Below are 17,011 nucleotides of genomic sequence, written 5' to 3' on the forward strand. Positions count from 1 at the left end.
CAGCAACAGACCATTTGAAAAGTTTTGCAAGTTGTAAAAAATAATGGTTTATAGAGCAACAACTTTTTGATTCTCAGATTATTAAAGGGCTACCAACATTTATAACAAATACAAAGAATAAATAGCAGCCAAAGGGATTTTTAAAAACTTGATAACCTATCAGTTGTTCTTATTAATGGCTTATAACTGATGTATATACAGTTAGTAAATGATTTATTAACATTAATAAAGTCATTAGTTGCAACCTATTAACCCTTTATTGTATTAAGCGTACCTTGTTAGGAAGTGGTACATGCCATATTTTACAGTAAAGAGTGAACAGGTGCATCGTTTTTTAAAAAAATGCAAAGAATAATCTCATAGTAGTTTATTTATGATCAAACTTTGACACAGATTTAGGAGTGTATTAGAAGCTCTGTCTTCTTCTTCCAAGCTTTTCTGGGTTTCCTATAACATTATTGTAACAGTTTATAGTCCAAGCTAAAGTCCAGAGCTTAACTTGTGCATTTTTGCACTCAAGCTTTTGTATCGCGAGAGCAGGGGAAGAAAGGAAAAAACAGTTTTGGGGAAAGTTGAGCAGAGCAGGGATGAGGAACGAGCTCTGCTGTGAGGGAGAGACACAGTGAGTTTTGCCATTCTCATCCTCTGGAATCCATCAGCTCCTCTAACTTATCTGTGCAAAGTCAACACACAACTGGATGCGCACGAGCAGACTCCAGAAGTTACAATGCGCATCTATTTATAGCAGCTCAGCGAAAGGTTTGAGTGACTTTTCTTCTTCTACGCAGTTTTCTTCTAAACGTTTATTCAGCAATACCTGCAAGTAAAAGTGAAGCAGTCCTCTGTCGGGTCTGAGGCGAATCTCCTGTTCGGGAGACAAGGTAAAGTAACGACTCACTCCTGCGCAATTTTGCACATTATCATTTTTACACTGCATGCTTTTGCGACTCTGAGCAGAATGATTTTCTAACATATTAATAGCAGAAGTCATATCACACCAGCTACTTCTCCGAGTGCAGCAGAGTTGTTTTTCTTTTGTGCGCAGCATCTCCTGCACTCTCCTCTGCGTCTTTTCCAAATGTTTTTTTTTATATATATTGTTTTGCAGCTTTGACTCCAGACTACAGAGGTCGACGGGGCTGGGAAACTAGTTAAGGAGACTTTTATTCTACCGAGCACTGGAGTTGTAGTCTTGAGAGTGGATATGCCGGACAGTAAGTGTGGAGGACGGCTGCTGCAGTTGGCCGTGGCTCTGGTGGCTTTGCTGTCGCTCTGTGCCGAGCTTGGAGACGCTGCAGAGGTGGTGGACACCGGGGACAGCGAGCTGATGACCAAGCAGACCGACTCCAGAGCCAGCAGGGCCAAGAGGAGGGGAGGGACGGACGTCCTAAGAGGGTAATGTGACCATGATAATCCTCATTAGTCCAATTTGTGAACAATTTCCACCCCCAACTTTTAATTTTAATCTTTCTGTGTTTCATTTTTTTTGGCTCGGAGCAGGTGTCTGTTCCTCTAATGTATAGCATTAGTCCTTCATGATCACTGAAGGTCAGAAAACACTTGTGTGTGTTTTTTTAATAAGGCAGACTGAGACCCACGAGTGACATTGTCTGTGATGGGAATTTTGGAGCAAAGTTTAGTAATTAAATACTGGCATGAATATCACATTCCTGCTGACTGCAATAATAAATTACATCCAAACAAAGGAGGCCATTGGTCGTGTGTGGTTGTGGCAGAGAGAGAGAGAGAGAGAGAGAGAGAGAGAGAGAGAGAGAGAGAGAGAGCCTAACAGCCTAATCCTCTTTCTGGCCAAAAACACCACACCCCAGTTGTGGATAAATCACATCTGCAGCTGTACACAGTGGGTCACTGCTGGAGAGGTTTTGTGTGTGTGCATGTGAATAAGAGAGAGAGAGAGAGAAAAAAAAGAAAGACAGTCAGAAGGAAAGCAAGAAAGAAAAGAAAAGAAAAGAAAGAACATCTGTGTCCAGTGATGACAGCAAACAGCTGATGAAGGTCACACAGTAGACAGCTCAATGAGCTTTCTCCGCTGGCATTTTTATTTGACATGCACAGATCCAACAGGCTTCGTTATTCACCTTATGGATATGTCTGGAGTTACACTGTACAGTAAATACACTGACCCCTGGGTCAATACATGACCAGCAGGTGATTACAATTTCACATTCATGTAGGCCTGTCGCAGACCAGTAGGTGGCACCTCCATGTCAGATCCCTGCTGAAGTGTCTTTGAGCAATGTGCCAGTATTCCTGCTGCGTCTGATGAAGTGTTCTGCAAAGGGGGTCAAGAAACAGGAGATTTGTTCCTACAGTATGTGGACCAGTAATCACTGAGCTTCCATCAGCAGAGAGATACCAAGTGTGATGTTGTATGTTGTACAGACTGTAAAGTCCTCCAAGACAAATCTGTGATTATGGTCTATATAAATAAAATGGACTTGACTTGAGAGTGATCTGGACTGTGTAACATGGATTATTGACCTTCTGATGCTGCGTCTTCCACAGACCAAATGTGTGTGGCTCAAGGAACAACGCCTACTGCTGCCCAGGCTGGAAGACTCTGACTGGAGGAAACCAGTGCATTGTTCGTGAGTATCACCTACATTATTCCACTACCGAACTTTGAGCTCTTCATCACCATCACCAGCAGTGGTTTTCAGAGACCAGCACCCTGCTGTTTTTATTGAAACCATCCAGTCACAGTATTTTACATCTGGGATACAAAGTGAATGCATGTTATATTACCTGAAATTAAATACGATTCCTACAAATTCTTTTCTTAAAGAATCCAACAGAAATGTGACTCCTGCAGACCAGGATTGAATATTCATTGATTTGCAGCACATCAGAAATTAATTCATCCTCTTAATTGAACAGTATCTAATCGATAGCAGGAATATAATGCGCTATTATTGTGAGTATATAACTTTCCTGTACTTTACTTGATTTATTGTACTTGTTCAGTAAGTCTGTCATATGAAACCTATAGGTCACACCAGCAAGGGACTGCAGTTTTCAGATAATGAATAAACATTAATAATGCTGACAGCCAAAACTTTCAGAAGTTTTGTTGCTTTCAGATAGGTCAGAGTTTGAACAGGTGAAAAAGTAAGCTAACACATTTGGTCCATATGTTCAAAGCTACATTACAGTTCCAATAATTATTAAAATATTGTAATAATAATAACTCCAAAAACCTCAGTATATACTTATACAATAATGCAAACATTATCTAATGCAAAATGTTAAAAACTAGTAGATGCTTTCCAGATTCTTTCTTGATTTATCTTATGTTCTCTGTCACACCTGTCTTTTCTATACAGGTGTGCAAAAACTATTTTTATATTTTGGTGCCTGATATTTGTCCATTTGCCTAATCAATGAGGCCCATTTATGGGACATTTGTATTCAGGTACAAACCAAATATTGCCATTGCCATAATTGGTCATTCATTTTGGTCCATTTACTCAGGTATTCTGGCAGTGGTTTCTTATTCTGGTTTCTTTTGTCTTCATAGTTACTCCCCACCTCTCTCTCTCTCTCTCTCTCTCTCTCTCCTCTCTGTCCCCCTCAGTAGACAGGAAGGTCTGAGAGGCTGTAGAGTTGTGTGATTGCAGTCTGGCTGGTCAGCTGGCCGGATGCCTGTCGCGGCTCTAATGACATTGTTTAGCAGTGGGGTTCAGGGAACAGGGGTCAGTGGCTGGACTCTACCTGATGGGAGCTGGGGGCAGGGGACCATGCCAGCAACAGTCTGTGGGAAAGAGAACAACTGAGCGAAAAACAGGCAGCACCAACTGAAAACACACACTGGTACACATTTATGGCAACAAAACTCAAAGAAGAAAATAGCTCGGCGCCGTTGCCAAGCGGGCTTCTATAACTTAACCATGATGAATGTTAAATGGAAGATTTGGCCATGTTTGGACTGTGGTCTGTTTGAGTTTGTAAAATAATATAGATGAGAGTTCAGTATGAGGTTTAGATCATGGCCTAAGTTGCACCAAGTGAAATTCTAACCTGAAATTCAAGCAGATACGTAACATAAATTTTCTCTCACGCACAATCAAGACAAATCATGGCACCATAATGTGAGCACTGGACTGTTATTTTCTCTTGCACCTGACAGAGGACATTTTTATGTTGTTTGACTGAGTGTCATGTTCCTCTTTGCAGCAATCTGCCGGAGTTCCTGTGGAGATGGATTCTGCTCCAGACCCAACATGTGCACCTGCCCCAACGGCCAGATCGCCCCATCCTGTGGATCCAAATCAGGTCGTTAAACAGCACCTCCTCTTTCCCAAGGAGTGAACTTGATGCTCGCTATCATCAGCTTGATGGTTTTTATTATATAGTGTGCATAGATTGGGGGGGGGTGTGTTAACTGGTACTTGTCCAACAGATAAACATGTTAATGGTATGAGTTATGTAAATAGGAGTATATTTTGAAACTTAAGTGTTTTTTGGAAAGCACAGCCTAGACCACACCCCTGTCTTTGCATTTTTTAAATAAAGGAGCTGTAATCTTAAGAAAAACATTCACCATGCAGTAACAATAATGACAAGCTGTGACAGATGATAGATGACAGAAAATATTTTTTCCTCTGTAGGATATAAATGAAAGAGATTGTAATTGGCTCAGATTTTTTGAGTTCAGAACACACTGTGCCGTTTGCTCCTCATCATGAGTAATGAGCCCTAACTAGCATGGTACAAAAATATGAGATACTAAGCCAAACAACCTCCTGAACACATCCCTTGAAACTGCCCCAAGCAATTGATATATGTTGCAATCACGTTCTTGCAAATAGCGGTCAATCTCGTGGGTTGTTGTGTGTGTGTGTGTGAGTCCACTGGGTGTGTGTATGTTTTGGAAGACGTCCACAATCAGCATCTCTTACATGTTGCTCTGTTGCAGCTCACAGTCCTTCAACCCAATGCGCTCATCTGTTTGCACACCATAAATTTCTAGGAAATTATATCAGAGCATGACTTTCGAGAAACATGGTTCAGAGTGCATATTGTTAATGTTGTAATTCTAATCTGCAGTGTATGTTTGTGTACTCTGAATTTAACTCCAACATTGCTCTGTGTTTGTATTGTTCTGCCCACAGTCCAGCACTGTAATATTCGGTGTATGAATGGGGGATCATGTGCTGAGGACCACTGCCTGTGTCAGAAAGGCTATGTGGGAAACCACTGTGGTCAACGTAAGGATCATCCTGAAAATACCACTGTGACACACTTCACATTATCAGCATATTTTAACATCATTTAAGACAAAGATATGCTATATAACCTCTATTTCTATTTGTGCTAATTAGCAAATGTTAGCATACTAACACGCTAAAAACTAAGATGGTGAGCATGGTAAACATTAGACGTGCTAAACATCAGCATGTTAACATTAATTATTATTGTGAGCATTGCCATGCTAGCGTTAGCATTTAGCTGAAAGCCCTGCTGTGCCCAAGTAACCAAGTTACTTGCTGAGATGTGATCATGGCAACATTTCTAAGAAGAAGTGCGACGGGGCAAGAAACATGACCAATCCGATCGTCAGATATCCAAAACGCCCCAGGTTAGTCAAACTTATTTGGAAGAGAAAACAAAGGCGAACTGGAAAATTATTAATCAAAGTAACCAAAGTAACCGTGCATACTTACTATAGTTGTGTGTGCGCTGTGTTCCTGTGTAATGAAGGATCATTGCCAGCATTTCGGGTGTGCTCACATTTGGTTTAACCTCCAAATAAAGTGGTTTAGATAATGTGCCTAAACTGTTAGCGTGTGTGTGGCACTGGCTGGTCGGATTGGTGGCTGCTCGTTTCGTGCCCCATCTGACTTCTTTTTAGCGATGTCATCGTGTTTCCAGATCACTGCAATTGCTTTAGTGACTACAGTGTTATCATAACCAATATAAATGATGGCCACTACTACAAACATAATACCCAAGTTGTATAAACCAGAAATATCCTGAATTCTTTGTTTTCTTTCTTTCAGTGTTGCGTCATTGTTTGTTTTTCCTCTCTTTTCCTCTCCAGCGGTTTGTGAAAATGGCTGTCTTAATGGAGGAAGGTGTGTGGCTCCCAACAGATGTGTGTGTACCTACGGCTTCACCGGGGCTCAGTGTGAGAGAGGTACAGTAATGAGCGCCACACTGCAGTACTCAGCATTTCTCTTCACTCATCTTACATCACACTGTCTCTGTGCTCTACATTCACTACTCACTACTGCTGAAGTAGTTTTCAAAGCCACATGTGCTGCTTTTGTGAAAACGTGACTCGATGTTGAAGGGCGGTTGTTTTTTGTGACTGAAGACGATTCCTGCTTAGTCATGCCTACGGCTCTAGGAATGTGGTTTGTTGTGGAGCATTTGCATGTCAAGCTTGAGTTCAGAAATGACCATTATTTTCCACATCTGCTCTCAAACGACGCTCTGGGGAATGTAATATCTTTCTAAATGTGTGCTGTTTGTTAACTGAAGACCTCCCAACCTCCTGTGGTTGCTCTCTGGCACATGTGAGCAAAGGCTCCAAAGTATACAAGCACACGCAAACCGAGGGCGGCTTGCGCTGTTTGTGAGTGAAACGTGCGCGTATGCAGGTGTGTGTGTGTGTTTTGTGTATGTGTTGGGGGTCTGTGGTGGTGATGACCTGTAGAGGTCAAAGTGGTGACCTTGTAAAGCTAATATTTGGATTGGCAGCAGAGCTCCTAATTAGTAACGTCCCTTTTCACAAGGCAATGCTTCAGAGGCCTGTCAGTTAGGTCTGGATTAGGATTTGTCCTTTGGTTTACTTTAGTATTTTCTTCAACCCCGCAACTAATAAGACACTATCTGGTTGCCTGGTGGGTTAACGCCAGGCCTTATCTGCTGAAGCACACTTCTACATGTTGTAACTTTGATTTCCACTCTTTCCTGTGGAAGTTTGGGCAAAGGGTTTGTGAGACTGTTGAGGAATTCAAATTAAGCACCTTTTTCAGCACACAGTATCTCCTAGATGTTCATACTTTTCAGGGAACACAAGGAATCTCAGAAACTCTCTGCTGTTGGGTCTTGTGTAATGATTTCTGATGAAGGAATGATGTACGGGCAAAGAATTCGACCACATCTGGTTTTAAAACTTTGATTTGCCATGTAAGGTGACAAGCATGCAAACTGGCCACTCACTGTCTGCTGCTTTATGAATGGTGGTTTCTTGCCTGCTATGAAACAGGCAGACTTTTTGTTGTGTGTGTGTGTGTTTTTGGGAACAGCTGCTTAGAGACCAACTGTGTCACCATTTGTGTCATTGTGTGTTCATGTTTCCGTGAAATCCAACATTTAGATATGCCTGCATTGGGGGTGTTATATATATATATTTTATATATACAGTATATAGTATAATATATATTGTATAGTGCTTAGATGATTGACAGATAATTAATCAACAAAGCGTTTCCTGGTTTGTCATTTATTTATACTCTCTGGTTCTAGCTTCTCAAAGGTGAGGATGTGCTGCTTTTTCTTTTTTGTATTTTTAATTGAATATCCTTGGGTTTTGGACTCACAAAACAAGCTATTTGAAGATGTCATGTTAGGCTCTGGGGCTTTGTGATGGGCATTATTGACGATTTTGTCACATTTTATTGACTCATTAATCAAAACAGTTATCAACAGAATGATCAATAATAAAAATAATAAGTATTTGCAGCCCTGTATCAGTTATTTAGTCCTTCATCTTGCATTTGATTACACCAAGAGAGGTAGAGAAAGTAGGCCAACGGATACAGTGGTGTTTTGGGTTAAGTTACTTTCACTGGAATTTCCTTGGCTAGGATCCATCACCTCCCAAGGGAAAGCCATTGTGCTCTCACACAAACACAAGCACATGCATTAAGTACATGTGTACACACATCCATGCGCACATGCACAACCCCACACTGTTTTTAATGCAATTTACAGAACCGTTCCCCATTATGGCTTGATCTTATCACATTAGCAAGAACACGAGGTTTTCCACAAACACGTGATCTTACCAGGGGATAAGTAGCTGTACTCAGGACTCAGAGGTTTTCTTGGATGTGGAAAGATCCTGGTGCTATCAGGGCTCAACATGAACACATCACTACTGCAGAGCTGTGTGACTTTGAGCTGTATGCTGCCAAAGTGACTGGTGAGCTGCTGATCAGTGGTCCCACCACCAGGCACAGCTGACAGCAGTGAAAATGCAGCCTGGTACATCAACGTGTTCTTTGTTGGTTACAAATGTGATTTAGGTTGGAATGTGGGATTGGTGAGATCCAGCCACACTGCTGCTGATCGCAGGCAAGACTTTTTGCTCCTGCTGCAAAGTCATTTCGCTACGCAGCAATCAAGTCAAGCTTTTGGTGTGACGCCGTTCACTTGAGATGGTGGTGAAAGACTGGCCTGAAACGTGGAAACACGTGAGTTACACAGTCAATAAGTCAGCAGCTAGAGCACAACAGGGAAGTCGGTCAGTCAGCTGAGGCACTCTCTTGTCTCTTAATGCCCTAATGACTTTCCCCTATCAGGCTCTGTTTTAGCCCAATGCAAACCTCAGTAGATAGATAACCTGTGTGTGTGTCTGTGTGTGTTTGAGTGTGTGCTCAACTTGCTAGTCCTGGGAGGATGGAGAAATCTGCTGACGGGATAATAGGGAAGACCCCACCCAGATATAAGACCCTGAAACACACACAAACATACACATAGACGGATGCATGCGCACAAATTACGCATATGTTAAGGCCTCTAAGGATGCTGCAAGCACCGTCTGGAAGGGGCAGATTAAGGAAGGGTGGATGTGGAAAAGGTGGATTTGTGTGTGTGTGTTTGTGTGTGTGTGTACAAACATTTTGGAGTTAATCCAGGAAACTCTTTTGACCCACTTCCCGGCGGGCTTCCCTCCTGTTCACACCGAGGCTGTTGTGCATAAACTCACCGGTCATTGAGGAAGCCAACATTTCTATTGTGTTCCAAAAGTAACTGCACCTCTGCACAGACATGAAATAGCTTGCTAATGAGAGTCAAAACAAACTACCCGCTACTTTATTAAGATGCAAGTTTACTGAAGCAGCTACGATAATTGACGTGTTTCCAAAAGTAGAGCAGTAAAGTAAAAACGAGCAAAAACGTTTTGGTCTGTTTTGAGATCATCTCTGGCTAGACTGCGGATGAGGGGTTGGGACATTGGCTGAAATTCTGTGTGTGTGTGTGTGTGTGTGTGTGTGTGTGTTTGAGCGCGTTTGTGTGTGAACACGTACGATTGCTCCCAGATGTACAGGACATGGGTGGATCCCCCAGCTGTATGCAGTTCACAGAGAGACAATAAGATGACAGATGAAATGACACCACTTTCACCCTACAGCCGTCTGCCTCTCCCTGTTTACCTCAGCTGACTGTTTAAGTGCTGCGCTTTGCTTTATTTTCATGCTCAGATCTTTGTGTTTTTAGCGCTTGCTCTCCTCCACTAACAGCTGTAATAAGCAGGTATTATGTCAGATGGATTACGAGTGGCAGCCTGACTGTAATAACACATAAACCTTAATCTGATGAAAAGAGAAACTTGAGTTCTTTACACAGTTTGCTGTACTCAGCTTATATGGGCGCCATGCAAAAACTTTCCATAGCTCCTGTAATTGCTTTTCCTATATACGTTGTATTCCTTTGTTGTAGGTAAGGCACATAATGTAGGCTTTAAGTAGATACAGAAGATACCTGGCAACTGGTTGGTTTGTTGTCTCAAAGCTTGAACATTGTTGAAAGCAGTGGTGGAAGAAGTATTCTGATCCCTTACTTAATTAAAAGTAAAAATACAACAATGTTAAAACATTCCAGAGTTCTGCATTTAAAAATACGACAGACTTAAAATTAAGACTTAAAATTTTACTTAAGTATCAGGGAAAGTACTTATTTTGCAGAATGGCCCCTTTTGAGAGTTTTATGAATTACTGTTACATTGACTTTTAATGGAATAGTAGTGACATTTTGGGAAACTCAATCATTAGCTTTCTTGCCTTGAGTTAGATAAGTCGAATGATACCACTCTCATATGTTTCCGTTACATATGAACCTGGAGCCAGAAGATGGTTAGCTTAGTTTAGCATATAAGACCAGACACAGAAGGTAACTCCTAGTCTGGCTCTGTCTGAAGGTAACAAAATCAGCCTACTTGCACCACTAAAGTTCACTAATTAGCACTTTATATCTCATTTGCTTAATCCATAGAAAAACTGAAGTGTGAAAAACAACAGGTTGCGATTTTGTGGGGGGTTTATGTGCAGGACTATTTTGGACAGACTGACCTTGAGACAGAGCCAGGCTAGCTGTTTCTAGTCTTTATGCTAGTGTATGCTAACCTAACTGGCTCCTGGGGGTAGCTTCTTTTACTGTACAGATGTCGGAGTGGTATCAATCTTCTCATCTAACTCTCTGTAAGCAGGCGAATAAGCGTATTTCCCAAAATGTTGAACTATTCCTTAAATGGTGTAGCTGAGTTTAGCATGTGTAAGTGTACAATGTGTAAGTATGTGTAAGTAGTAACTTTCTGGTAGCTCTCAAATTAATGTAGTGGATTAAGAATTACAATATTTCCCTATGAAATGTAGAAGTTGGCCAAAATGGACCTCAAAACTGTACTTGAGTAAATGTACTTCATTACTTTCCACCGCTGGGTGGAAGGAGAAGTAGACTAAGAATCAAAAGCATTCGGTCTCCAGTAGAGCCTGAGCAGGAGGGAGTGAGAAAGAGAAGGGGAGATGACCCAGTTCTGTTTCACACAGCGCTGGTGCCAGAGGCAGAGAGACCGTGGAGGCTGTGGTGCACGTGACGGGTCTGGGCTGGGCCCCGGTCCACACGGGAAACGCACAATGTCTCGTTTGTTTTAAACGACTGCACTGTTGGAACTGGTCTCCCTCTTTCCTCTCGCTGTCTGTTGTCTGTTGTCTGCCGTGAAATATGGAAATGATTTTTGCCTTTGGATCTTGGCCAGATTCTTTTGGGAGGGATGAGTTTTTCCTTCTCTCTTTCTCACTGCCCCTATCTGTTTCACCATCTTCCAATCCTTCACCTGATAAGATTCAGTGATTTTGTTAAATCTGTGGGGAGTTTGCAACTAAGGAGTGGTGTTTGGAGAGAGGATGAAGTGAGGGGATAGATGCATGCAAGCAGCGGGATCAAGGGAATTAGGTTTAAACTAGTTTGAAGGGGAGGAGACATGAAGAATCTCGATGGAGGGACTTTCTTCACACTTTTGAGCTCATATTTATTAGAAGCTATTTCGTTTTAATTCTAGGCTGCTGTAGCTAGTGTGGAAATCACCTACTGTGTTCCATAGACACGCCCTGTCAGTCAGCCTCTGCTGGCCTTAGGGATGATGACCTATTCCCTAGATTGTGTATTACTAGAAAAATAATAAAAATCAGCACACCACATGTTAAATGTGCCATTTTGTCTTAAAAACACAATGCAGGTAACTAAAGAACTGATGATCATATAATATGTGCAGCAGACTGATTTTTCATTGTCTGGGTGTCCTTGCTTAGTCTATCTTGTGCCTATTACTCTCCACAGCCGCCCACACAACTTTAAAAGGTTTTCCAGATCCCTTCCCTATCTCTGCTTTTCTCTATCTCACACACACACACACACACACACACATGCACGTACAATGCACCTGAGAGCCAGACCGATTAAAATGCCAGGAACAGACAATGCATTCTTTATGGAGTGTGTTACTGTCCGCTCTGCAGCACTCATCACATACAATATGAGTGAGTTGTAGATGTCATGCAAAATTACATTCACTTTGAGCGTTTCTGTTTGTGTATGCCAGACAGTTAATCACTCACAGAATCAAGTTCAGGTTCTAGATTTTTCAGCATTTGCTTTAGCTTTGTTTATCACAGTTTTGGTTGAAATGTTTCACAAATGAACTGTTTTGTACTTTTTAAATCTAACATCATCAAATGGAAGTTTTTTCAATTTTATCTTTCTGTTTACGTGTTTGACTGGCTACCAAACCTTGCTGTCTTGCATTTGTACTGAAAATAAAGAGGCAAAGGGAAGTTTTTCACAAAAGCAAATTCCTGCTTTGCCTCTACAGACTACCGCACTGGGCCGTGCTTCGCCTCGGTGAATAACCAGATGTGTCAAGGCCAGCTCACAGGCATTGTGTGCACAAAGACTTTGTGCTGCGCCACAGTGGGACGGGCGTGGGGTCACCCCTGTGAGATGTGCCCGGCCCAGCCTCACCCCTGCCGAAGAGGGTTCATACCAAACCACCGCACCGGGGCGTGCCAAGGTAAAGTCTGTTCCTCAGCGTCTCTGTCTCTTTTTCTGTTTTTGTCTCTTTTTTTCTCTCTCTGTCACCCTCCCTTCCCTCGCCTTCTTTGAGTAAAGTGCTGCTTCTATTCTCTCTGTCCATTTTAACTCCTTCTCCCTCCTTGTCTGCCTTCACTCCTCTCCCTCTGTCATCCCCTCATCTCTACCCATCATCCCCTCTCCAGAGGATTAATTCTAATTGGGTTAAATTGGGGTGGGTGGCAGTGCCTCCCACATGTGTATGGAATGCCCGCAGACACCCGCTGTGGCGGGACTGTCAGAGTCAGTAACACGGGTCAGTGGCGGTGCCACGTGGGAGAGCTCATTTCTGGTAAGACGGCCCTCTGCCTGCCTGCTCCAGACCCAACAACATCAGAACCTCTGCAGGGGAGGCGGACCTGAGCCAGGACCCAGAGGAACATGGAGTACTCTGAGACTGCATCAGGTCACAGCCTCCTGGAGGTTTTCAGCCTGAGACCTACGTTTTAATCTGTCAAATTCATTAAATGAATTTAATTTAATCACCAATGTAACTCACAAAATCACAGATTTCATCTATAACCTTCTGTGTGACTTTAAACCTGTCCTTTCTGTATTTCCTCCCTCTTTCTATCTCTTCCTTGGTCGACTTGGCTTCAATTTCTGTTCCTCCTGCAGGAGACATTCCTCTCTCTCCTTCTCTTTTCCCTTGTCATTCTGTTGATCGGAGGAAAGTCAGAGCCAGACTGTTAAAACAGACCCAATTTCAATCCATGCACATGCAGGCGTGTGCAGATTTGTGTGCCCTCTTGCCCTTGTACTGAGTTTATTTTACCATCTCTGTGTCATTTATCTTACTTTGTACATTAAAGCAATCTGTGCGCCCTTGTGTGTTTGTTCATGTGTGTGTGTTAGGGTGTGTATTAATTGTATGCTTTGTATATACAGATGTGGATGAGTGCCAGGCCATCCCTGGCATCTGTCAAGGAGGAAACTGTATCAATACAGTGGGATCCTTTGAATGTAAATGCCCCGCTGGGCACAAGTTCAACGAGGTCTCACAGAAATGTGAAGGTAAGAATCAAGCCAGCAGCCATCACATTAAAACTGTGAAATGTCTGACTTTCAGTGTTAGCTTGAATGACAGAGTAGGCTAAAATAAATTATTTTAAAAGTTCCTAATTAACAATGTGAAAGTAGAGTTAAAAGCCACATCCTTCTAGTTGTGGTTAACCTCACCTCAGTCGCGGTATTCTGATTATTACTTTGTGGGGAGAGACCACACATATGCCACTTTGCCGTTCCTTTGAATTACATTTAATTAAACCATAGCAGCACTCAGCTTTCTCACAGTAATCCTGTATAACACAACAAGAAAGGCTGATTTCATTTGTTTTTTCTCCCCTAAACTTGTGTTAAAGTGAGGCTGTGTAACTTTTGAAAGAAGAAATAACACTCTTTTCCTCTTACAAATGAAAAGTTGATATCTTGAGCAATAAAACGCACCATTGCTTAATTCAATATACTGAGGAGTTTGGCTGCTACAACCTTACTTGGTCTGGTATGACAAGTAGCTTATGGGGGCTAATGTTAGTACATTTTATGTAAATATTGATGTATAATACACAATACTGAGTCACATCCCTGACTTGTGACTCTTCTCCACTCTCCCTACTGTTAGTAGTTAGTTTAGCATTTTAGCTAAATCCTAACTAGTAGTTTAGTATTACTTTCACCGTCGGCAAGTCTAGTTTTAAAACAGCTTCTCAGCCAGGTATGTCAATGAACAATATGAATCAAGAGACAGTCAGTGAACATTATGTCCACATGTAGTTTTGAAAAGACATTTTTCTCTCAGCTGGGGATCCTAATTATCAACTTCTGACTGGCTTACAGAATTGTTAGATTATAATCTTTTCTTACTTTATAATTGTGGCCAATGAGAGACTTATAATATTGTTTACTGTTTTTGGCTGAAAAATCTTTAATAAAATCCTTCTCTCTGCATCACTTCTGTTCTCTCACAAATAAAGACCTACAGTTAGCCTGTGAAAAATATTGGCTCATTAATGAATATGACAATTTCCAGACCAAGTTTAACTCCAGTGAAACAGACTGAGCAGGGTTTTGTGGCACTTATTTGCAGAGTAAAATATGTGCTATTTAATGCCCAGAAATAATTGCCGGAAAACTTCTGGACTGTGTAAAAGACATTTCAAACGGGTCTAAGTTACAGTGTATTTCTTAACAGACTTTGTGCATGATGATGTGCATTTGGTGGTTAACGGTGCTAACAGAAGAGCAGCTACAGAGGCCCCTGGATTTAATATCCTGTGACAATGCCTTATTTCCATTATCATTGCCAACATGTGCTCTAGTCACTCTTGAAGACATTCACATTTCAAGTTAGTTTTCAGTTTAATCGCTTTCATCAACAGTTATGATTACTATACAGTTTTTAGTAACAAAGAACAAACAAACAGGAATCAATCTAAAATGTTTTGAGACATGCTGGATTTTTTTGTCTTTTCCTCCTCTCTTCTCTTCTCTTCTCCTCTCCTCTGTAGATCTGGATGAGTGTTCAAACATTCAAGGTCTCTGCGGTGTAGGTGAATGCTCTAATACTGTTGGCAGCTACTTCTGCAAATGTCCCCAGGGATATTACACCTCTGTGGATGGATCCAGGTGTATAGGTGAGTCCTTTGTCATACTGGCTGTCACACCTCTTCAAAAAGACAATCGACTGCATTGTATTTGCTTTGGTTTATTGTTAGTAGGATAGATAAAAGACAAAGCAGTTGAGCAAAAAAGGTGCTGCCTCATTCTCTTTCCTTTTTCCACCCCATTTTGATTCTTCTCCCTTTATGCCTGGCACTGGGAGCAGAAAGTACTGAAATCTGTCCAACGTTCCAGCTGGTAGAATTTAGGTCAGTAGTCACTTGCTTGTTTCTAGTTCCACAACAATGAGCTATATTCCCTTTAAACTGAGGAGGGGACGTGATGAGAGAAGTAAAATGAACTCCTTTCGTACTTAAGTGTTTTTTGACAATATGGTTGGAAGAACTGAAGCGTGTTTGCGTCTGTCTGTCTGTCAGTCTGTATGAACAGTGAAGTCTGCACATGTGTGTCATTGAACAGTCTGCATCCTGGGAGGTTGATAGCATTGTGCATATTCATACACACACACACGCGTGCGCGCACGCACAATCACCAGAAAAGCCTGTAAAGCTTGGAAGTTCAGCTCAGTTTGACCCAAAACAGACCAGGAAGGAATTTGGGTCAGAATAGTCCATTAGATGTACACGCACATACTCACACATGCATGCATACACACATGCATCCACACACAAACATATGCAAACACACGCTCACATTACCCCCCCAGGAGAGGATGTTTGTGAGGAAGGAATGTCTGTGTCTTTTGCTCCAGAAAACTATTGCGCCAAACATTTTAGTCTGTTTCCCATGCAGCACCTCTCAAGCATTAACATCTATGCCAGCCCCTAAAGGGCCCAACTGTTTTTCCTCCAACCAACTCTACGCTTGCCTGACATCTTGTCGAGCTTAACCAAGCAATCACTAGTGTAGCCTGTCAGTTTCTCCATGTGAATACACTGGATGGGCTGGGTGTGAAACAAGACATGATATATTTATGTTAATAGGGAACCTGAGTGTTAGTCATGCTGGTGCACAGTGCCAGAAACTGCAGGATGTAGGAATGGTTCTCATAAATAGGAAGTGATGACTATTGGAAGTGGCTTCCATCTTCCAAATGATGGAAAATCTGAAGCAATGGCGACTAGTTTTTGATTGTACTCCTGCCAATTTGCTGAACATGCAGACAACACATGCCATATTCCATACAGCATGGTTAGTTTAACTGACTTCATGCTGTGTTGTTTCCCACAGATGCTCGTGGTGGGTACTGCTACGCTAGCGTTCTGAGTGGGCGCTGCGCCAACCAAAACTCACAGCTGTTGACCAAAATACAGTGCTGCTGCGATAGTGGACGCTGCTGGTCTGATGGGTCCACTCCTGAAATGTGCCCCATTCGTGGAACAGGTGGAGTCACTCACCATCACATGGCTTTACATTTCTTGTTCTCATCCAATTGTCTCTATGTCTCAACACAGAGCTAACCTCCTGTTGTTTTTCACATGTGCTCATTTTAGAAGAGTACCAGAAACTGTGCATCCAGATACCTGATGGGAACGATGGAGGGCTGATACCTGGTCATGTCCCAGGGAGTCCCGACCTACCTGGCATCTACCCAGTTCCATATCCTGGTCAAACTCCAGGGCAAGTTCCTGGAGTGATTCCTGGTCAAATTCCCATTCAGGTTCCAGGCCAGGTCCCTGGCCAAGTACCGGGTCAGATTCCAGGACAATTTCCGCATTTACCTATACAGCCTCCACCAGGTATGCTCCTGCTTTCTGCTTGTGTTTGGTTCACGTTCACACTCTTCAAAGTTGACGTGTGCCGTAATAGCTTATAACTCATACTTTCTGGTGTGACTCAGTGGATGTGCAATACTCGACGTCCCACTGGTCTTTTGTTGTCATTTTCAAAATCCCAGTTTTGAGCAATCACAACCCACGCCCTCCAGCTAACGAGCTATATGTTAATGATGGAAAACTTTGACGAAGACTTGTTCACTGACACAGGGCTGCTTGGTTCATCTGGGTATTGCTGT

General features: G+C 42.2%; 1 protein-coding gene across 1 annotated transcript in view; it reads left to right on the forward strand.

Moving 5' to 3' along the window:
- The first annotated feature begins 574 nt into the window (after positions 1-574).
- Positions 575-17,011, forward strand: part of fbn1 (fibrillin 1) — a 61,221-nt gene continuing 44,784 nt past the window's right edge. The window contains exons 1-11 of the mRNA XM_044190563.1: positions 575-881; positions 1,109-1,395; positions 2,527-2,609; positions 4,195-4,293; positions 5,133-5,228; positions 6,062-6,157; positions 12,122-12,319; positions 13,267-13,392; positions 14,886-15,011; positions 16,228-16,380; positions 16,491-16,736. Coding sequence (XP_044046498.1) covers positions 1,205-1,395; positions 2,527-2,609; positions 4,195-4,293; positions 5,133-5,228; positions 6,062-6,157; positions 12,122-12,319; positions 13,267-13,392; positions 14,886-15,011; positions 16,228-16,380; positions 16,491-16,736 — 1,414 coding nt within the window. The 5' untranslated portion in view covers positions 575-881; positions 1,109-1,204. The remainder of the gene's footprint in view (positions 882-1,108; positions 1,396-2,526; positions 2,610-4,194; positions 4,294-5,132; positions 5,229-6,061; positions 6,158-12,121; positions 12,320-13,266; positions 13,393-14,885; positions 15,012-16,227; positions 16,381-16,490; positions 16,737-17,011) is intronic.

This window comes from Siniperca chuatsi, linkage group LG1 (genome assembly GCF_020085105.1).
Source record: "Siniperca chuatsi isolate FFG_IHB_CAS linkage group LG1, ASM2008510v1, whole genome shotgun sequence".
Lineage (NCBI taxonomy): Eukaryota > Metazoa > Chordata > Actinopteri > Centrarchiformes > Sinipercidae > Siniperca > Siniperca chuatsi.